Here is a 23,732-nt window from a genome sequence, read left to right on the forward strand (position 1 = left end):
CAATCACAATGCACTGGGTCAGCTGGCCAATCAGAGCAGACTGCGGTTGTCGGAGGGACTTTGTAGAAAACAAAGCGTTTGAGAGAGGCGGGGCATAGAGGACCTACAATAGTGTACAGTATTTGAAAAATAATGTGTTTTTTGAACATTAAAGCATGTCAACATATTCTGTTACACCAAATACACAAAATAATGATCTTTAAAAAAGCATCATATGACCCCTTTAAATGTATCTTGATACTGTAAAATATTCTCTTTTTTCATGCAGACACTGACGAACAGTATCACAATGTTCTCATGCCAAGCATTTATGGAGTCATCTGCTTCGTCGGCATAATAGGCAACTGCATCGTCATCTACACCATCGTCAAAAAAAATAAATTCAGGGCGCAACAGACGGTGCCTGACATCTTCATCTTCAGCCTATCTATCGCAGATCTTCTGTTTCTCCTAGGCATGCCGTTCCTCATCCACCAGCTGGTGGGAAACGGTTCATGGTGTTTCGGTGCCACCATGTGCACCGTTATCACAGCGCTGGACTCCAACAGCCAGATCGTGAGCACCTACATTTTAACGGTCATGACTTTGGATCGATACTTGGCCACGGTTCATCCCATCCGCTTCAACCACATACGCACTCCATGCGTGGCCGTGGCAGTCGTGGGCCTGGTGTGGATCCTCTCGCTGCTGTCCATAACGCCGATGTGGATGTACGCTGGGCTCATGCCCCTGCGGGACGGATCGGTGGGATGCGCTCTGCTCCTTCCCAATCCGGCCACAGACACGTATTGGTTTACTCTTTACCAGTTTGTGCTGGCTTTCGCTTTACCGTTGGTGATCATTTGCGTGGTGTTTTTCAAGATCCTCCAGAACATGGCCGCCACGGTGGCTCCACTTCCCCAGCACAGCCTTCGTGTGCGCACTAGAAAGGTCACTCGGATGGCTGTCGCCATATGCCTGGCGTTCTTCATTTGCTGGGCGCCTCATTACATCTTGCAACTGGCACATCTGAGCGTGCAGCGGCCCAGTTATGCCTTTCTGTACGCCTATAACGTCGCCATCAGCATGGGCTACGCCAACAGCTGCATCAACCCGCTGCTCTACATCATGCTGAGCGAAACCTTTAAAAGACAATTCATCGTAGCCATCCGTCCGGCGCACAAAGACTTCCGGGTTGATCCAGCCGAGAGGAGTGTCAGTCTCCGTCTGGCCCCTGACGGAGTGCAGCAGTCTCAGTCCTCCCGCGAGCTGCTGCCGGTTACCGTGGCTGTGCACTGAAATGGTACTGACATGCAGCTGAAAAGATGTCTATGAAGAGTCTTGCAGAATTGCTCATTAACAGTTTGTGGTTTGAAATGGATCTGTGATGATGCACATTTTCCTTGGCATATTTCTGTGCGGTGAAAGAGGTATGAAGTATACACCAACTAATTATAGCAACACTGTTACATTTACAGCCATTTGTTTTCTGTAAAATAGGGCTACTTATAAGTCTCTTTTTCTTACCAAGGATGCATTCATTTGACTTATTTTGTCCATTTAAAGGGTTAGTTCACCCAAAAATGAAAATTCTAATACATTCTTAATTACTCACCCTCATGTCGTTCCAAACCCGCAAGACCTTCGTTCATCTTCGGAACACAAATTAAGATATTTTTGATTAAATCTGAGATCTTTCTAACCCTGCATAGACAGCAAGAGAACTACCATGTTCAAGGCCCAGAACAACGCTAGTGTCAATCAACAATCGTGGGAGCGGTCTGGGTCTGTGTGACATCACACAGCCAAGAATCTGAGAATCACAAAAACAGAATCAGTAATCCTCAAAATGAATAAAACAGTCAAATGCAAACTCAGAATATTATACAAACCTGTAATAATTAAATGTTAAATAAGACAAATATCATTTATGTATTTAATCCCATTTTATTAACCAATGTCTTTGCTACTGACCTTTGATGATCCAATTCAACCATACTAATAAGCAAAAATGACACATTTGTGTTTCATTTTTGTTATTGCTGAATAGTGTTGAACTTTCTTCTCCTGCGTCATATTCTTCATGCAATTTGTTTGAGCTGCGCCCTCTACTGTACAGACATGAATTTACATTTCCTTCAGCCTGAGGCGTATTCATTTCACTTTTGGGTTACACTTTATTTTAAGGTGTCCTTGTTACAGTGTAATTATACATAATGTAAAGTACTATACATAAAGTACTGAGTAATATCAATTAACTACATGTACTTAGTATATGGGTAGGGTTAGGATTAGGGTTACTTGCATGTAATAATTATGCATAATTTATTGATATTATAATAGTAAGTACATGTAACATGTGTAATAAGGACACCTTAAAATAAAGTGTTACCCACTTTTGTTGTGAAAGGGCTTTTACATTTGTAAAAGAAGAACTTTTTAATATTAAATACCAACAAGCAAGCCCTGCCCAGATTTAAAAAGTAACTCAAAAGTAACGTAACTCATTACTTTCCATAAAAAGTAACTAAGTAACGCAATTAGTTACTTTTTTAGGGAGTAACGCAATATTGTAATGCATTGCTTTTAAAAGTAACTTTCCTCAACACTGCTGATGTCACACAGACTATTTTAATGATGTCCGTACTACCTTTCTGGGTCTTGAACGTGGTAGTTGCCTTGCTGTCTATGGAGGGTCAGAAAGCTCTCGAATTTCATCAAAAATATCTTAATTTGTGTTCTGAAGATGAACGAAGGTCTTACGGGTTTGGAACAACATGAGGGTGAGTAATTAATGACAGAATTTTCATTTTTTCGAAGAACTATCTTTTTTAAAATAACTGTTTTATATATTTTGAAATGTATTTATTCCTGTAATGGCAAAGCTTCATTTTCTTCAGTGAGTCTTCAGTGTCACATGATCCTTCAGAAATCATTCTTAAATGGTGATTTAAAAAAAAAAAAATATATCATCAATGTTGAAAACAGTTGTGCTGCATAATATTTTTGTGGAAATTGTGATACATTTTTTTTTTCAGTATTCTTTGATGAATAGAGAATTCAAAAGACCAGCATTTATTTGAAATAGAAATCTTATTATGAATGTCACTTTTGCTGTGTCCTTGATGAATAAAAGAATGAATTTCCTCTGCAGCTAAATAATTGCATCCACTCACAGAGGCATATAAATATGATTAAATATATTTTCTCCTTCCTAAGTCAATAAATGTCACGTTGCACACACACGAGGGACAAGGAGACGCTGGAGAATATGTTGAAAAACATGGAACAGAGTCTAACAATAAATGTGTCACTTTTTTTTTTTTTTACCTCAAAAGAGACTTGCTGGTTTTACATTATTTGAAACAAAAGAGTATTGTAAAGTCATTGAAGATGGCTCTTCTGAGCTGTTCTTATGTTTGAACTAGATCGCTGCTTTTTGTTGGAAACACAACTCTTGTTTTTGATGTCGGTGTAAATGTGTATGTGATGGTACTCGTTACATGTGTTACATTGTCCTCTTTGAACATATTGATGTATTAAATATTTTAAATTGTCTGTACATGTAAATATCACCACAAAATGTCCTTTATTGTAACTCAGTATCGGTATAAAGAAACAGTAGGCTATGGCAAAGTTGTGTGTGTGTGCAGAACAACACTACTATAGGCCATAGTTTTCGCAATGCCAGCTATTGTTCTTCTGAAAAGAAAATGTAATTTGGATGGAAAATAGTTTTTCTCCTTTATATGGGCATATTCTGTTATTGAAATCAATGTATAAAGTATAATCTCATCAAAGGAGTTCAAAGCGCTCCATTTCCTCACATGATTGCAGTGGAAAAACAGGACGAAACAAGTTTGTTGCTCAAAAACTGCCTTGCATTTTCATAACACCCCTTCAAGTGTAACACACGTCTGCAGAATTGTCTATGAATTTATGATTTAATTTCATATGCATGGTAATGAGGTCATTATAAAGGCAACACCCAGGGGCGGGGGGAAGGTTAGGACGATTCCAAGGGCCCGGCGTTAGAGGGGCCCCCCAAGGGGGGAACGCAATTGCTACCAAGGGTGGCCCGAGTAAATATGCTGTTCAAGGGGCCCACAAACCATAGCGGCACCCCTGGCAACACCTATATACAATAAACTTCCTCTGGCTGTATAAAGGCGCCTCCATTGAGAGGAAGTAATTATCTGAACATATGTGAACTAAATAAAAGAGCTCATGTCAAGAATCATAATGAATGTGTAAACTGTGACAGGAAACGAGCCTGAGTCTGGGTTTCGTTTTGTCTCTAGGAAACGCTGTGAACTCATGTCGCGTTTGTTTCACACTGTGCTCAGAGACCAGTGTTGAGGGTAACGCATTACAAGTAACGTGAGTTACATAATCAGATTACTTTTTCAAGTAACTAGTAAAGTAACGCATTACTTTTTAATTTACAAGAGAATATCTGAGTTACTTTTTCAAATAAGTAACGCAAGTTAAATTTTTTTTCCAATGTATTGATTGACAGCTCTCCTGTCCCCATGTTGAGAGAAATCAGAAGATGTTACTGTAGTTCTAAAATAAATATGAATATGCATTAATTCATCTCACTCACAAAAAAAAAACACAGATTCAGTATTCCTCAAAATGAATAAAAATAATGCAACTCAGAATATGACGCAAACCTACAATAATTAAATGTTAAACAACACAAATATTCTTTATGTATTTAATCCCATTCTATTAACCAATGTCTTTGCTTCTGACCTTCGATGATCCAGTTCAACCATACTACAGTAATAAGCAAAAATTACATTTGTGTGTCTTTTTTTATTGCTGAAGTGTTTATTTACTTCTTCTTCTGCATTCTACTGTACGGATGTAAATTTACTTTCCCTTCAGCCTGAGGCTTATTCATTTCACGTAACTTTCCCCAACACTGTCAGAGACTGTGGAGAATGTTTGTTTTTTTCATGCATAAGGTGGCCTCGTGTTTTATTAATTTGAGCGCACACGTGAATTAATATATGATGCAATAACGCTGAGTGCTTGAAACGGTGTTATAGAAATGAGCCGAACTTTCACGACGATTGTGCTTATATCCAGAAGAGTTTTAAGATTTTCATCAGTACTGCGGCACAGGCCCCCATCAGTGTCCCCATAGTTTAATACCCAGATAGCACACGTACGTCTGCAAGATGTCTGTTAAAGATCTTCTAACATTATCCACCTCATTTTTCCTGAGTGTGGCAGTTTGTAAATTTTAATGTGTCATCCACTGCCAACTATGTTTAGCTGTAAAAAACAGTTTGTTATCAAGCAGAAGTCCCACATATTTATCCACCTTTTTCTTAAATGGCAAGACTTCGTTAGCTGCGATAGGGAAATAACAAGAAGAATAACAATGTGCAGTAAACGGTAAAACTGTTTGCATTACAAACCAGTGTGTTCATAATTAAAACAATACATTAAAAAAATTTGGTAAGACACACCAATTTTCTATATCAAGAGGCAAAACAAACTGTTTTGTACAGCTAAAAATAGCAGGACGCAGATGAGACCGGAAGCTAGACCCACAGAATTTACAATTGGCAACGGCCATTTTTATGCGAAGAAAAAGGTGGATAGGTCATGACGACTTCAACATCGACCCCCCTCTCTAGAGATAGGTTGCAGGTGTGGTCTGAGCCTCCGAAAATCCACCACCATCTTTTTGGTCTTGGAGGTGTTCAGATGTAGTTGGTTAGCCCTACACCACAAAATCCTCCACTAAACTCTTGTACTCCCCCTCCTGACAATTCCTAGTATACCCCACAATTGCAGTATCGTCAGAAAACTTCTGCAAATGGCAGGGCTCAGAATTGTATTTGAAGTCCGAGGTGTAGAGGGTGAACAAAAAAGGGGATAACACAGTCCCCTGTGGTGCACCAGTGCTGTTGATCACCATGTCAGTGGAACAGTCACTCAGTCTGACATACTGCAGGTCTCCCAGTGAGGAAGTCTCTTATCCATTTCATCAAGTGTTGTTACACCCCCAAATCTGCCTGCTTTTCACTCAGAAGTAGGGGGTGTATAGTGTTGAATGCACGAGAAAAAAAAAAAACATGATTCTCGCAGCACCGTTCCCTTTTTCCAGATAAGATCTTTGTAGTAGATAAAGAATTGCATCCTCCACTCCTACCTTCTCCTGATAAGCTAACTGTAGGGGGTCGAGAGAATGATGAATCTGAGGCTGTAACAAAGGCTGTTCTGAAGCCATTCAAAGTCAAAAGTACAGTTCTGCCACATGTACAGCACATACATACAGAGAATTGAAATTGCATTACTCTCAGACCCTTGGTGCATACAGTTAAAACTTAACACTAACAGTAGACATAATACAGATAAATACAGTTTAAAAAATATATAAAATACAACCTATACAATATATAAATAAGGACATTGCAAAAAAAAAAAAAAAGATAGAAAAAGTGGCATAAGGCACATGGGAGTTAGAGTGCAAACCAGTGATATAAACAACTGTGAAGATATAATGAGTGTAGTGCAAAAAGAGCTTATCAGTCTGTTAAAGTGATAAAGATCTAAAGAGCTCGGAGAACAGTTTTTAATTAAACTGTCAGAGAGGTAGTTTGCAGTACAAACTACTATTCTAGTGTCTTCTTTATATGCAATGTCAAGGCAACTGGCCTGTAATAATTTAACACGCTGTGGTGTGCCTTTTCAGGAACTGGTATGATACATGCTGTGTTCCACAGTGATGGGACTTTCCCCACCCGCAGGCTCAGGTTAAAAACATACCGAAGGGGCACTGCCAGTTCAGGCCTTAACATTTTCGGGCACACTCTATCTGGTCCAGCAGCCTAATCAGAACTGATTCTCCTCAGTTCTCTTCTAATCTGATCAGAAGTGAAGGTGGGAGGAGGGGGAATGATACTTTCCGATGTAATAGCGGTGTGAAAGAAGGGTCCATCCATCGCTAGTTTAGAATTTAAAGGGGTGGTTCACTGGCTTTTTTCTAGGCTTGATTGTGTTTATGGGGTGCAGTCTAACATGTGTTAATGCTTTGTTTTTTAAAAAACTAATTATTTTTCACATAATTTACCTTTATTTCACACCGCTCTGTCCCTTCTCTTAGAAACGGGCTGATCTTTTCCTGTTTTTATGAAGCCCCGGCAGCGCAGCATGGCCTCGCCCCCTTTACTGCCTTTTCCCGAGGATGGGGTTTATCTGGGTTTGTGATGTCACGAACTCGGGAAGTAACTTGTTGTAGTCCCTACCAGCCGTTTTTGTAGGCATTAAACTGCCAGAATTTTAAAAGACGACATCTCCGTTTGCATTGAACTTTCAGCTTTGTAACTTTGCAGATATTGTTTATGCTCAAACAACAACATTACACACTAACTAATGGTAAAAAAGTGAAATCGCAATCAACCACCCCTTTAAAGAATTTGAGGAAGTAAGTGTGAGGGTGCTATCAGCAGTTTATAGTGAATACATGGACAAACTAGCTGGGCGACTTGTAGTAGCAGGATTAGGGAAATCAAACCTGTTGAAAAACGGATTAATTTGGTTTGCCCTATATCTACCCCCGAGCCCGCACAGCAGTTGTTGGTCTTTTTACAGCCAGTAATCGTTTTCATACCATCCCAGACCTCACACAATCATCATCTGATTTAACATCTGAACTGTATTCAGCTATTGAGTATTCAAATAAATTAATAGTAAAGTTGAACAAAAAATACACTTAAAATTCCTTAATGTAATTTGTCATAAATCATACATTTGCTTTACCAAGAGATTCATTGCTATATTTAGAAAAAATTGAAGCAGAACACTGTGTGAGTTAAGAAAATTATAACTGTGTGAAGATAGATAGATAGATAGATAGATAGGCTCTTCTGCCCAGAGATGGTACTATGCAGCGCATGATGGACATTGTCCAAGATGGACAAAAACTTGCTAAGAATCCTCCTCTCAGCTACCGATGTTAAGGAGTCTAGTTACCCACCCACCATCCAACCAGCCTTTCTCACCAACTTATCCAGCCGTGTGGCATCCCACTTCCTAATGCTGCTCCCCAAGCACAAGACGGCACAAAAGAGGATGCTAGTGATGACAGTCTGGTAAAACACAGTACACCGTCAATAAGCACAGGCTGAGGGTGTGACCTGGGACAAGTCCGATGGAAGTCGACCACCATCTCAGTTTTCATAGAATTGAGCTCTAGATGGTTCGAACTGCACCACTTCACAAAGTCCTCAATTAGGCTCCGATACTCCCCTTCTTTTCCATTCTTAATACACCCAACGATGACAGTGTCATCAGAAAACTTCTGCATATGAAACCATTCTGAGTTATACTTGAAATCTGAGGTGTACAAGACAAACAGGACCGGGGAGAGCACTGTCCCCTGTGGGGACCCTGTGCTGCTGACTACAGTGAACACTGAACATTAAAAATTATAAGAATAATAAATTAAAGTTTTACACAAGTAAGAGCTGTGTTCTTGTTCATGATGAGTGAACGTGCAGTAGACTCGGTCCTGAATATAAATACTGCAATGCATTTCACCCTCTAGACTATATGTCATACCATCTCATTATGTTTCTGACAGCTTCTTTTTGACAGCTTCAATGGCAGAGATTGCTGTGGTCTGCATCTGCAACAATACATAATGATGGTCTGGTTTTCTAAGAAGCACATTGAGTGTGATTTCTGGGAGCACTCATTGGATGTAGCCTTGGGCTGTATAGAGCAGTTATTCAGGTGAACAACAGCAACCATCATTTAACATAATAGAAGCTTTTTTTTTTTAAACAGACTATTATTGATTGAGCTCATTCACTTTCTTTTGTTTAACCATGAAAAAAATAATGTAATTTCGAAAGAAACAGGCAACCATCATGTCCTCCTGGTCTTCACTAATGAACACTATCACTTTCAGTTGATGAAGGGAACTCATGTTAAGAGCTACAATGAGCATAAATGCACAATAAAAATATTTTACAAATGGATACAAAGAATGCAACATAAATTGGTTTACTGTAAAAAATGTTTTATTTGGTAACCTTAAATATGTGCTTCATGCAGATATTAAATAGACCATCTATTGTACACCTTAGACGCATTTGCAATGTTTGATTCAATGTTCCTGCATAAAACAGACCTACACTCTTAAAAATAAAGGTGCTTCAAAAGGTTCTTCAAACGATGCCATAGAAGAACCATTTTTGGTTCCACAAAGAACCATTCAGTCAAAGGTTCTTTAAAGAACCATCTCTTTCTTACCTTTTTATAATCTGAAGAACCTTCTTTCGCCACAAAGAACCTTTTGTGAAACAGAAAGGTTCTTCAGATGTTAAAGGTTCTTTATGGAACCATTTAGACAAAAAGGTTCTTCTATGGCATCGTGAAGCACCTTTATTTTTAAGAGTGTAATTAGTACAATAAAAACACATTTCCCTTTGGTATGTGGCCTTGAGGCAAAACCGCAGCAATGGAAAGAAAGTAATTTACATTTAATTAATTCCAAGCTACAACAAGGTGAATGTTTTATTTAAATCTTACTAAATACAATGCTACATTTTACTAAAGGATTGATAATAAAACACTGATACAATGGACATAAACAAGTAAATACCAAAATATATATACTCGTCTCTGGTTGCATTCATAGCCAATTTATTATCAGTGTTGCTTCTTGGCACATTTAACCAATCCCTCATAATACACAAATAATTAATATAACTCTTCTGTGCTTAAATTAAGTTTGCTAATAACTAATATGAATTATATTTATGGATGTGTGAAAAAAAGTTTTTCTGAGGGCAGTTCTCTACATCCTCCACATGCTGCATCGTGTCAGAAAAAGATTTTTTGAAAAGACCCCAGGCTTTTTGCTTATTTTATCCCAGGTGGTCCCTTCATTTCTAATCATTTTATGTGCTTGCGAAGTAAATAAAGGCTGTGTTATTCATGCAAAATCATGCATTTAATAAGTGTGTGTATTTATGTATGACCTAAAATATATCCCACTCTTTGTTATTAACATGATGAAACATTTCATTGTGAGTTGATGGAAAGCTGAAGGACTTTCAAATTTATGAAAGCTGTAGAATTTTAGAAAGGAAAAACAGAAGACTAAGGATTAATCAAATCATGAATAATTTACTGGCATTGTGTGAATAATATGTAATCATGTAATCTATAAAGAAGTAACTGTAATCTGATTATGAGCATTTTAATATATATATATAGAGAGAGAGAGAGAGAGAGAGAGAGAGGGAGAGAGAGAGAGAGAGAGAGAGAGAGAGAGATGGGCAGTAACTATGTGCAATCTGGATTAGATAATCTCAGATTCCAAAAATTAAACACTTGCAATTAGATTAAATTACATTTAAAAATACTCGTAATCAGGCTACAGTTACTTTTTTATGGATTACATGATTACATATTATTCACGCAATAGCAATAATTTATTCATAATTTATTGATTCTCCCTAATTCCTCTTTTTCATTTTTTTAATTTTCCTTTCTACAATGGCCTACTATTTATATACATTCAGAAAGTCTTGCAGTTTTGTGGACATTCACACAGAGATCAGTCACTAGTCAGGTGGCTACACAGCATTTGACCACTGCATTTACAAAAATTATTTTAGTTTTGAGAAGTGTTTCAACATTAACATTAACATTAACTACTGATGAACACATTTGTAGTTGTTTTATCAGTTAGCAAGTTATTTTACATATTACTTTGGAAGGCGTTTGTCTGGTTCAAACACATTAAAATGCACAAATTCACCAACTTTTTTTTGTCATCTGATCCTCTTTCACCTAATCTATTTTTATTTGAAGTACCCCTTATTTTAAAATAAATATTTGAATAATGAAGTACCACATTTGCATGATCACGGTTTTCTGACTTTGGTTATGGTCACATGACATGCAGGTAAACAAATGTAGGTTGATTCATTTTAAAATGGTTTTAAATTAAATGTTAAATTATGATTTAATTAATCATTAGCTTTTCATTAAACTCATAAATATGGCACAAGATTATCCTATTTAAATCAATGTGAAAAACAAGACAGGTCAAAACTAATCTAAAAGTAGTTTAATTATATTACTTATATTACTAATTAATGATTATATTATTATTTTTTAAGTAATCTACCCAGCTCTCTCTGTCTCTCTATGTGTATATAAATATAAGGTGGTACTTCTGCTGCTAAAGTTGCACTGCTTCACTTATTATAGTATAAAATTAGTTCTGTAACTGTATGACCTGCACAGGTCTATGGTTGCATGTGTCTGCTGCACATCTAATTACATGTCACGAATGAATAATCTTTCGAAATGTGACGACTACTCGCAGTCCATTAATTACCACACACATCAATAATTTATCAACTTCCACATGAATAAATCATTCCATCCACACTTATCCCACAACAGGTTATGACCATCAGTGGATTTTATTGATTTTATTATTCTGGAAAACTACTTTTTAAACAGCACATGAACAAAAGAACGATCTCAACACCTACTATAGATCCTGAGAACAATTTAAATGCCTCTCTGGCCACTTCACTCTTATGCCCTCTGAATGCGATCATGTAAAATAAGGATGGGAATCATGTCAGTATGACTCTCAATGCAACTTTATCGATTATCTGTCACAAACCGAGGCTGTAAAAATAATGAGAATGACTTTTACCTATGCCTCAGGTAACACTGCTCTTTCTGACGAATGTGGATGAACATTTTCATGAATAATTCTTCTGCGGTTTGGAAGGACACCAAGGAGGCAAAGGGTGCCAGTGGCAAATCTCATGGGATGCTCTTGCTGATTTTTTATTTTTTTTTGAGAGTGCCAGTCTGCCTGTCTTTCTTCCCTTCTTCAAATCATGAGCACCCAGGAGAAGCACTGAGTTTCTTATTGGATCATGATTGCTGCACTGCAAGCAATTTCCTGTCAATTGTCTTGGAGATTTACAGACGCCCATTCCCACCAGTACAACAAACAACACTCTGAAGTGCTTTGCTGTACTGACTACTACAAACTGGAGGTTTTAGTTGTAGAAGTAACCGTGGTTTTTATGTGTGGCGGAGTTTCCATTTCAGGTCTGGAGATGACAGATGACAGTCTCACCATCTTGAAATGCATAACAATAGCATTTCATTAGAAAATGGGGCCATGGAGATGGAAGAGATCTATGAGTCACACAGAAAGAACACGCATGCGAGGAATACTTTCAGAAACGATGAAATCAGATGTGAGAATATTAAAGCACTGAGTAATTGGAAACCTACGCCATCCTTGTTGACTCTGGCTAAGAGTTTAACCCTTGTGCGTCAATTAAAAAAAGTTACACATAGGTCCATATTAGACAAAAATTTCCATGTCAAAAAACTGTCATAAAAATTTGAAGCTTGGGAGCATAGACTTAAGTTTGGTCTCATTTTAAAGAAGACCCATAGCAGATTATTATTGAAGTAAAAAAAGTTTAAAAAGTGAAACCAAAAATAAAAGTTATAGAGGTTTAAGTTTATGAAAATGAGTTTTATATAAAATATATATTTTATGAAACATGTTGAACTCTATACCTGCTAGAAAATCAAAGCCATAAATCTAAACAAGCTGTGTTCCAAATTTGAGGTTGATATCTCAAACAATGAGCTTTCAGTAAGATTTTGTTTGGGCGCAGTACCGTATTTTCTAAACTCCGCTGGTGCACACAGTGGTTGGATTTGTGATTTGCAGTACAGTAGAGTTTCTCTCTCTCAAATATTACAAGCACACACACACAATTTTTTTTATGACGCAAATACAAACCACACTCTAACATCCACACCAACACACCCACACAATTTTAGCTGCATTATTTATCCAATTGGTTCTATAATATGCAGAAACAGAAAACAGGAATACAGCGAGTATTTGCTTTATAGGCCAACCCTGAAAAAAATGGCACCATCTGGTAAAAAACAGTAAAAAATTACATTTTGAAGCCTTGCCAACAGAATGAAATCCTATTAACAAAAATTGCATAATTTTACAGTTAAATGGCACTGTTATTAAAAATAGCCGTTTTAATGGCTTCCAATGGGGACATTTTTGTCCTTAAGGTCTTGAGAGGAACTATTTTGTGTACCTAGTGCAAAATAGATTTATTTAAGGAAATGAGGGTGAAATAGTAAAATTCCAATAAAAATATTTTGTTACTGTGAAATTACTGTGCCCAAAATTTATACAGTTGGCAATAACACAGGCAAAATGATCAAAAAAACAAAACTGAAAAGGACAAAAATGTCCAAAAGGTCGCACAAGGGTTAAAGGGTTAGTTCACCCAAAAATGTCTGTCATTAATTACTCACCCTCGTGTTGTTCGAAACCCGTAAGACCTTCGTTCATCTTCGGAACACAAATTAAGATATTTTTGATGAAATCTGAGGGCTCTCTGACCCTCCCATAGACAGCAAGGTAACTACCACGTTCACAGTCCAGAAAAGTACCAAGATGATCGACAAAGTAGTCCGTGTGACATCAGTGGTTCAGCTGTAAAGTTACGAAGCTACGAGAATACTTTTTTGTGCAAAGAAAACAAAATAAAGTCATCACGCCGGATCTGGGTCAGCGCCGCCACACGCTCGCGTCATGAAACTGTCGTGAACGCGCGTCCACAAGTGACGCAGTAGAGACGAAATGTGGAATAAAGTCGTTATTTTGTTTTCTTTGCGCCAAAAAGAATTCTCATAGCTTCGTAACTTTACAGCTGAACCACTGATGTCACACGGACTACTTTGTCGATCATCTTGGCACTTTTCTGGACTGTGAACGTGGTAGTTACCTTGCTGTCTATGGGAGGGTCAGAGAGCCCTCAGATTTAATCAAAAATATCTTAATTTGTGTTCCGAAGATGAATGAAGGTCTTACGGGTTTCGAACAACACGAGGGTGAGTAATTAATGACAGAATTTTCATTTTTGGGTGAACTAACCCTTTAATTAATCCACTGCCAGTAATGTGTGCCAGGAGGAACACAGCCAAGGATGTTTTTGGAAGAGGAAAGACAAACAGTTTAACTACACATTCACTGCACATCACATTTCATTCACACACTCTTTTAGGGTTTCATCAGTTGTGATGGCGGTCGAAAAGGAAGGAAGCAAGGGAAGAAGTTTGAGAAATGAAAAATCATGAAGACATGGTTCATTATACTGGTGCATCCTTAAAGAAACAACCTGAGCTTACCTGAAATACCAGATGATAAGGGTTTTCATGACAACTACCTTTTCTCTTTCTCTTTTCTGACACATGTTGTGAAGATATTTTTAAGCAAAAAAGTCCAACACAATTTGTTAAATATCAGCCAATCACATTGCAGCTTGTCACTCCACAAACAGCATTACCAGCTTTTTCTCTGATTGCTGTAACTATGTGCTTATTTTGTACATTTGAAGCAGCAGGAATAACCATGAGAAAAATATGATCAGATGATGATAGTTTTGATAAACTCAGCAAGTGTTTAATATCTTATTCTATAGTGACTTTTTAAAAAGGTTTTTATTACTGTGATTCTACAGCACAAGATTAGCAATGCTGTTATAATCTGTATTTGCTTTTATTTTTCGCTGGTAAAGCTCTTTTTGTTGTTTTCATTTACAGTACATTTACATCTACATTTAGTCATTTAGTAGATGTTTTTATCCAAAGTGACTTACAAATGAGAAGCAATCAAATCCAACAAAAGAGCAATAATATGTAAGTGCTGTGACAAGTCTCAGTTAGCCTACGCATAGCAAGTTTTTGTTTATTATAAATAAAAAGAAAAGTGGATAGGATAGAAAAAGAATAGAGAATGCTAGTGTTAGAGGCTCATTTAAAAAAAGAAAAAAAGTAATACTGTTTAATCCTCCTTTGCTGAGATCTTCAGAGATTAAATGTCTTTTTTTGTCACTTAATTTTTTTTTACAGTGTGCCATTTATTCCAACCAAAATGTTATGTCTGACCGATCTTCTGTTCAGATTAATCAAAAATAACATATAACACATATTTGACACATTATAACTAAAACACATTAGTGTTTAAAGGTTTCGAAACATGCCTGTGTTAAGAGGAATAACACATTAGTTGAGTTTAAGGCAACACAAAATGTGTAGTCCTTATATAAACAGAGATATGTGTTAAGAAACAACACAACACATCATTTTTACGAGTGCGCCGACACTCACCATCATGATGCATTGTTTGCCATGTACTGATTAACTGTTAACTCTTCATGAACTTTTTACAAAAACAGCATTGTTATGGGTTCAAGCGGGAATAATTGAATACAGAATACTGTTAAATGCTAGAATAGCCTATGTTCCTGCGGCTCAGTGGTAGAGCATTGTGTTAGCAACGCAAAGGTCGTGGGTTCAACTCCCAAGGAACACACATACTGGTAAAAAATGTATAGCCTGAAAGCACTGTAAGTCGCTTTTAAGCGTCTGCTAAATGCATACATTTAATTTAAATTTATGATACAGTACAGTGAGTGACCAGTCACTGAGCAAGTTTCTTGCACTTTGTGTGCACTTGCATTCTGTACTCTGTCAAATTTTGACTATTGATTAAATGGCTAATATTTTTACATCTGCTTCTTTAAAATCACACATTTGGGTATTTAATTACCAGACACAATTTGTGTTAAAATGACTTACACATCTATTGTGTTAAAGTGTGTCATCTCTTTTTGCTGTGTACCTGTTGTAGAGACACTACTACTGAACAGTGTAAAAATATTACCATGAAATATTGTATAATGACATATTCTATGAAGTTTTGACATGTTAAACATGATACTATAAGCTTGGGAACACTAATTTTTATTTTATATTTTTAAAAATTATTTTTGCACAAATTTCCATTTCAAATAAATTCTAGTCTTTAGAAATTTCTATTCATCGAGGAATCTTGAAAAAAAAAAAAGATTTCCACAAAAATATTAAGCAGCACAACTGTTTTCAACAGTGATAATAATAAGAAATGTTTCTTGAATATCAAATCGGCATATTCGAATGATTTCTGAAGGCTCATGTGACACTGAAGACTGGAGTAATGATGCTGAAAATTCAGCTTCCCTGAAAATGTTTGTATTTTTAGTAGCCTATTTTTGATCAAATAAATGCAGCCTAGCCTAAGAAACTAGTGTATATATCCAACGTGATCTCATGATAATTTGTATGTATTTTATGTAAAATGTGGTACTATAAAACGTACATTTACTTACGTTTTTACAGGCACTAAAACGTACAATACTGACGTATTTTCAGCATTTAAACGTACAAAACTGACCTTGACGACACCTAAAAATGAATCCTTATGCATATTCGCTATAAAATGGGTAGATTTGGGGTAGGTTAAGGGGTCTAAAAATCTAAATCGCTTATTGAAAAATGATAAAAATGCATTGATATGAATATCTTAATGATATAAACGATACGTAAATATTTTTACGTTTTTAGCTAAAAATACGTAGCGATTTGTACGTTTTAAACGTTGAAATACGTCTAAATTGTACGTTTTAGCATTAATAAAAACGTACAAAAGTGTACGTTTTGTGCTTGTAATAAAATGGTAAAAATGCATATTCGCTATAAAATGGGTAGATTTGGGGTAGGTTAAGGGGTCTAAAAATCTAAATCGCTTATTGAAAAATGATAAAAATGCATTGATATGAATATCTTAATGATATAAACGATACGTAAATATTTTTACGTTTTTAGCTAAAAATACGTAGCGATTTGTACTTTTTAAACGTTGAAATACGTCTAAATTGTACGTTTTAGCATTAATAAATGTTACGTATTAATACCTACGTATAAACATGAGGCCAGGCTGATATATCGTATACAAAAGAATCGAAGTTCCAAAAAAAAGCAGCATATAAATGTAATGTTATACAAAATGCAGAGGTTAGGAAAGAATGTGCATTATACAGCTCACGTCTGTCACAGTGTTTGTATTTTGGTCACAGTTTAGTAATGAGTTTTTACAATCCTCAGTGGACTAAACACAGCAGCTGGGTACACAGAACCGATAGTTCAATCTTCAAAATGTTCCACAAGATTTGCCCTCAACGGCTTTGAGTTGCGTAATTCATTTCTTTCATTGTACTTTCTACCACGGGGAGCTTAAAATAATCTGATTTTAAACTATTTCGAGTTCCCCGTGGAATAAAGCAGGAGCGGAGGAACAGTTTGAAGTACTGAAGGGAACTTTGAAAAACGATGATTGTCCAAGGGACAGATGTGATAGAAATTTCATAAAGCGGCGAGCAGGAGGGTTGGTGGTCATGTTGCCGTGTGTTATAAAGATTACTACAGACCTGCAAGAACATGGAGCCATTCCATGAAAGAAGTACAGTCTGCATTCATCACATTTCGTTGAGCACAATAAGCACGACGCTTTTGAAAGCATATTAAAATGATTAAAATCTCACATTTGCACTGGCATTGTTTTCCGGCAAAACCTCATTAAATATGTCTGCAAACGCCTGTAGACTGTGTTCAGCTTGACCGCTTCTCTTCCTCTGAGGAATCAATAAGTGTTTTTCATGTCGAGTCACACTCGATCATGAGGCAATGTGATGTGAACATTCAGGATCGATAGCGTTTTGGGTCATCCTGGTTACACAAGCTGTAGGTCTTAATCTTGAAAAGAGTCAAATACAGCGATTTAGTGGCCATACTTAAGGCAGCATTACTGTTTTCTTAGGGCTGTTTTATTGGAGCCGATGTGTTTGAATGAGGAGAGGCAGAAATCTGCAAAATTGTTTGCCATTCAATGTCAATTCACCTGTCTGACGACAATGGGATGAAAAAAGTTCTTTTTGACAGGTTTTTGATTTTCAGACAGGTTCAGCTAATGCATTCAGGATTGGAAAACAACAGATCTTTACCAGTAAAGTATACACTGTGGTTGCCGGGATTTTACCGTAAAAAATACAGTAGCAACGTTTTAGGTTTTAACTTAAATTTACAGTAAAATACCGTAATTTCATTAATTGATATAATGTTAATATACCAACCTATTGAAGTACTAAAATCTGTTTTGTACCTTTGTAATACACTGATAACCACCAAATGCAGGTGGTGATGAGAAAGTCACACGATGAACCAAAGCCCATCACAAGCAGCAGTTTTTAAATATTAACATATATAGAAGGTGCACAGTGTCATTCACACAAACACTAAACACCATCATGGTAACACACATGAAACTGAAATAATGCAATAAACATTCATTTAACACATATTGTTATTTCAACAAAAAAACATCAAATTTGAAATGTAACGTAGGGAATTCTGGGAATGTCAATTTACGGTTATTCACTGTAAATTATTCGGTCTTTTTCACTTCCAAAAACGGTATACTACCGTAGAATTAATGTTCAATATATGTAATATCCAATACAGTTTTTCACCGTATATAGTAGGGGAATTTACTGTTAACCATTTAACAGGTTTTTACTGTAGCATTTTTACAGTCTTTTACCGTTAAATTCACTGTCATTTTTTACAGTGTATGTCTTCTTTAGAAAGCAATGGAAGGAATGGAAACACATCTGTTGATCAATTTAATCTGTCCTTGCTGAATAAAAGTATAAATTTCTTTAGCAATTTAGCTAATTGTTCTCCAATTTAGATTCAGGTCTGAGTTTTTTTATTTTACATTTCAATCTGTTTACAAGTTGACCATAGACCACATACAATCTCAACACTTTTGATAAACACCTATGCTATTTTATTTGACATGAAATATCAAAACAGTTTTGAGGTTAACTGATCCAATTTTTTGTCTCTGGAAAGTATGTATTACATTATGTTGAATATCAAAGTTTTTATTTCGTGTGTGTGTGTGTATTTGTTGATGAGGGATTTGTGGGTACATTTATGTCTTTAGATTTGTGTATATATTGTATTTTTTATTTTTTTTTTTGAACTAAAAAGATACAATTAGACCCTTGGGGAAAAATGAGCCCATCAGAATTATCACAGAAAGCCCCAAGCTGCATGTTGTTATAGTGTTAATATTTTTTTAAATTGTAATTAATTGGGTGACTATTCAGTTTTCCATGAATTAGACAACTTTGCTTTTTATTAAAACCCACAGGCTAACTAAAATAATTTAATTTGAATTCATAGTGTTGCTATTATTACATATCTTCAGTTAAAATATGGACAATTAAATATTTGAATATTCATACGCCTGTATATAAGTCATAGAATAAATTTCCCTTTCAGATCAATCTCTTTTACTGCGATTCTGCTTTGTCTGTCATTGGTTCTTCAATTATTCAGCTAAACTGTCAAAAGAGTTTTAAATAGCAGTTGATTCAGTTTTTTACATTAATGACACTTAAAAAAATATATAAATATTAATAAGAATCATGTCAAAAGTCATTTATACATTCTATTGAAGTTTAGCCAGGAGGAGATGGCTTCTGAATAATTTCACACTGGCTGATGCATCATCATCATCATGCACTTACATCTAAATATGTTACAGGTTAAAAGTAAATGCACAATGTTCTTAAGACATTTACTTACCTTGTATGATTTAATCAGAATTCTTAGATAAATAAGAAATATATTATAAAAATGTAAATGTTTCTCTTCCACTTTTGATCAATTTAATGCACCCTTGCTGAAAAAGCATTCATTTCTTTAGCAATTCTGGCTCCAATTTTCAATGTTAAATCTTTTTGATTTCAATCCATATAAAAATAGTGTGTTTCCTCCACGTGCACTCCCTGCAACATAATATTCATCCTTCCCTGCTACAAACCAGTAAGATAAATGAATAGGAGGTCCTAATCTGCTTTAGTAATGATAGTCAGTGATGATAAAGAACGCCTGGATCAATTACTGCATTCGCTAATTATACTACTGGATTTAAAGGGTTTGCAAAATCATGCAATCAGACACCTAATCAGTCTCCAGATGATACTAAACAGTCACCGAGATCATATTTCGGATTCTCTATTCTGTTCCCATTTTGCCCTTGAGCGATGCGCTGAGCTCCAGTAGACTCCTCCTGGAATGACGTGTAGGTTTTATCCATTGGAAAATTGGGAAAATCAGCTCATTAAACAACACCTAGAAAGAGAAGGTCAACTGAGAATTAATAAGAGATATATAATGTTATATAATATAATGACTCACTGTGCAGCTTCTCTTTGGGTCCCCGCTGTGCTCACCAGCTGTCTTGTGCTGTTTTCTGTGTCCTGTATGACAGAGTTTGTCCTGACCTCTGTACAACTCTTGTCAATCACCCACACATCTTTTTCAAGAATATTGCAGCTCGTTTATAGCAGAAGAACTGTACAGATCCTGTAGCATGTTGAGTCATCTTTGAATGCTGTTTGTATAATTTATTCATCTCAAAAGTGTGGTTATTTATACATATAGCAGCACTAAAATGACTTAAGTCACACTTAAAAATGTTTGTTGATCAATACCTAATATCAAATGAAATAAAAACAAATATTTTACATACATAATTAAACACAGTTTATTCTAAAAATATATACAAAACACAATTTTCAAGCTAAAAAAAACACAAACAGAGGCTTGTTTGGGAACAGTGAGATTTTTAATGTTTTTGTGACTCCGCATGTATTTGATTAAAAAATAAATAAATATGCATAAACTAAGCTCTGTTACTTACTTAGTGGAGAAGAGGAGAAAGCTGCTCACACTTACATGTTCTCTTAAACTAACAAAAGAAAAAGACATGATTAGTAGGAAGTTAAAAAACAAAAAAATGTATAAACGTTGTATATCAAAGAAATGCAATTGTAAATGTATTGTATTTTATACTTCAGTGGTTGAGTATTATTTGTCTTCACATTTTTATTTATTCTAAAAAGAAATGTAGCCACTTGTAATTGATTACAAAAACTGCCTACCAAGGCTTTGATTTACAGTGTTTTAAGACTTTGAACAAGAACATAACCACAAAGAAGTCCTCTGAGCAAGTTGTAAGTAATTTGAAATGCTTAATTAAGGCCAGACTCGACTTACTTGACCTAATCTGAGAATAATAAATAATAAGGTTTAAGGTCATATGATCTAAGTACACACTGCAAAACAACATTTTAAAAATGAAATCATTTACCTTTTGAGAGTGTGCTGACAGTCTGTATAGCTGGACGGTTGAGCTCCAGATAATCAGTAATGAGGTTGCTTTGACAGTTGCAGATTTAAAGACAAAAAGGTGGGGATAAAGAACTCTAAACTCTAACACAAAGAAGCATTTCAGGGGAGAAAAAAGGTTCTTGAGGCTAATATGGTTCTAAATAGAACTGTTACTACATGTAAAGAACCATCTTTTTTTCAGAGTGTGGATACAACAATGTTTTTAGATCTGTGGAGTAAAAATGATAGTTTTTATTTATATAACGAAAAAGATTAAATTATTTGCATTTGATTACAAATTCTGAAAAAAAAACCAGTAATATTGTAAAATATTATTACAATTTACAATAACTGTTTTCTATTTGAATAAATTGTAAAATGTCATTTATTCCCATGACGCAAAGCTGAATTTTCAGCATTATTACTGCAGTCTTCAGTGTCACATGATCCTTCAGAAATCATTCTAATATGCTGCTTTGCTGCTCAAGAAACATTAAAGTATTATCAATGTTCAAAGCAGATGTGCTTCTTAAAATTCTTGTGGAAAATACGTTTTTTCTCAGGATTCTTTGATGATAGTTCAAAAGAACAGCATTTATTTTATAACATTATAAATGTCTTTAATGTCACTTTTGACCAATTTGATGCACTTGCAAAAAAAATATTTATTTAAAAAGAGAGAGAGGGAGAAAATTCTTTTAAACGATGGTCATTATGACTAGTTAAAATTCATTGCAAAAACAGCTACAAAAAAAATAAAGTTAGCTCAGTTGTTTGCAGATACCACCTGTTTTTATATTTTGTGATCTGATGAAATAAACAGCAATATAATTCAGACATATTTACATGTCCAAATACTCTATGTGAATACTTGGGTATAAGTATGTAAGGGAGAAAAACAGTAATTGGAACAGTTTTCTGACCTGTCACGGATGAACTCAATTCCCTGGAACAAATGCCCTGAGCGCTGGGAATATTTCCTACTATATTACACAACAACACAACAATTTCATGTTCTCATATGCGCAATCCACTCTCAGACAGGAATTTGGTTTCAAACATGAACTGTATGCCCTCTATCATCACTCTTCCATTGTTTTTCTCATGCTTTGTGTGATAAAATTTTTCATCTTTCCACAAAGACATTGCTCTGTAAACCTTGATGCAGCGTGAAAAACTCAAACATATTCTACTCGAGGGCTTTACAAGAAGACAGGAGGATTATAATAATCTCTTATGGAATAGTTTCTAAAAGAGTTGTGGATGTCTTCGTAATATTTTCAACACACTTCCGTAGTTTTGATAAAATAGCTTGAAAACAAATCTTGCCCTAACTTACGTTGGGTCACGCTCAGGGGTGATGATACGGTTTGTGGGCCACCTGAACAGCATAATCACTTGGGTCCGGGGGGTGGGGGGTGTTGTGGGGTTGGTCCCCCTCGGTTGAAATCCCCTCAGTAAAACAATCACGTTCCGCGTTCACCTTGGTTGAAATCGTGTTTTGCCCCCTTCATCATCAGGCCCTTGGAATCATCCTAACTCCCCCTCCCCCACTTACGGCGCCCCTGGTCATGATGAGCATATGCTCTTAAATAATGCGAGAGGACAATTACAACAAACAATGGCGATAATAAAAGGTCCCATGTGCTGTTGTACCATAACGCCACTTTATTTGCTTTGATTTGCACGTTGAATTGAAAATGAATGGATGTACAACGGGGTCTGTACTTCTCCCATTTGCCTAACAATTATGGTGGAATAGCCTACTAAATACTCATTTCATCTAAAGAATTCACAAGGCCATGTAATACTGAACAACACTGGAATTAAAGAAAAGCCAGTAAGCAGTTTTTCAATGCTTGTCTGTTTTGAAGCTCTGGTGCAAAAGAGGCTTAAGGTGAAACAAGGCTGCTTTTATCTCTGCCATAAGTTTAATTAACCAATAGATCAAGGACCAAATGAAAGGTATAGTTCACCTGAAAAAGTTTTTTTTTTTACTGGTGCATGGTGCTATAGCTAATGAATATAAACGGTACAAACTCAGTATCATTTAATGTAATGCAGTATCATTAATCACATAAACAGCGAGTCACATTTTCCTGGCAAAGTGTAAAATTAGCTTAGGTACATAAAAATGAATATTTATGAAGGTCTATGTATCAGTGAATGATTTAACGAAGAAATCTGTTTGTCAGGAGAACATGAGGGAAGTAATGAACAGAAGTGCCAATTTAGCCTGGATGATTCATTATCAAGATGGATTGTATAGTTATTGCGAATGATACAGCCAGTGGCACTCACAAAACAATAGCCTAACACTTAAAAGTAATATTAGATTTACAACTTAAAGGGGTCATATGATGTTGCTAAAAATAACATTATTTGGTGTATTTGGTGTAATGAAATGTGTTTATGCAGTTTAAGATTAAAAAAACATTATTTTCCACATACTGTACATTATTGTTTCTCCTCTATGCCCTGCCTTTCTGAAACGCGTTGATTTTTACAAAGCTCATCGGTCTGAAAAGCGAGGTGTGCTCTGATTGGCCAGCTATCCAGTGCGTTGTGATTGG

The 23,732-nt window shown here is 35.8% G+C and overlaps 1 protein-coding gene across 1 annotated transcript in view; it reads left to right on the plus strand.

The window, feature by feature from the left end:
* The window catches only part of LOC107672690 (melanin-concentrating hormone receptor 1-like), a 5,226-nt gene extending 3,948 nt beyond the window's left edge, over positions 1 to 1,278 (plus strand). The window contains exon 3 of the mRNA XM_016465998.1: positions 269 to 1,278. Coding sequence (XP_016321484.1) covers positions 269 to 1,278 — 1,010 coding nt within the window. The remainder of the gene's footprint in view (positions 1 to 268) is intronic.
* The last annotated feature ends 22,454 nt before the right edge of the window (positions 1,279 to 23,732 follow it).

This window comes from Sinocyclocheilus anshuiensis, unplaced genomic scaffold (genome assembly GCF_001515605.1).
Source record: "Sinocyclocheilus anshuiensis isolate Anshui unplaced genomic scaffold, SAMN03320099.WGS_v1.1 scaffold504, whole genome shotgun sequence".
Taxonomy (NCBI): Eukaryota; Metazoa; Chordata; class Actinopteri; order Cypriniformes; family Cyprinidae; genus Sinocyclocheilus; species Sinocyclocheilus anshuiensis.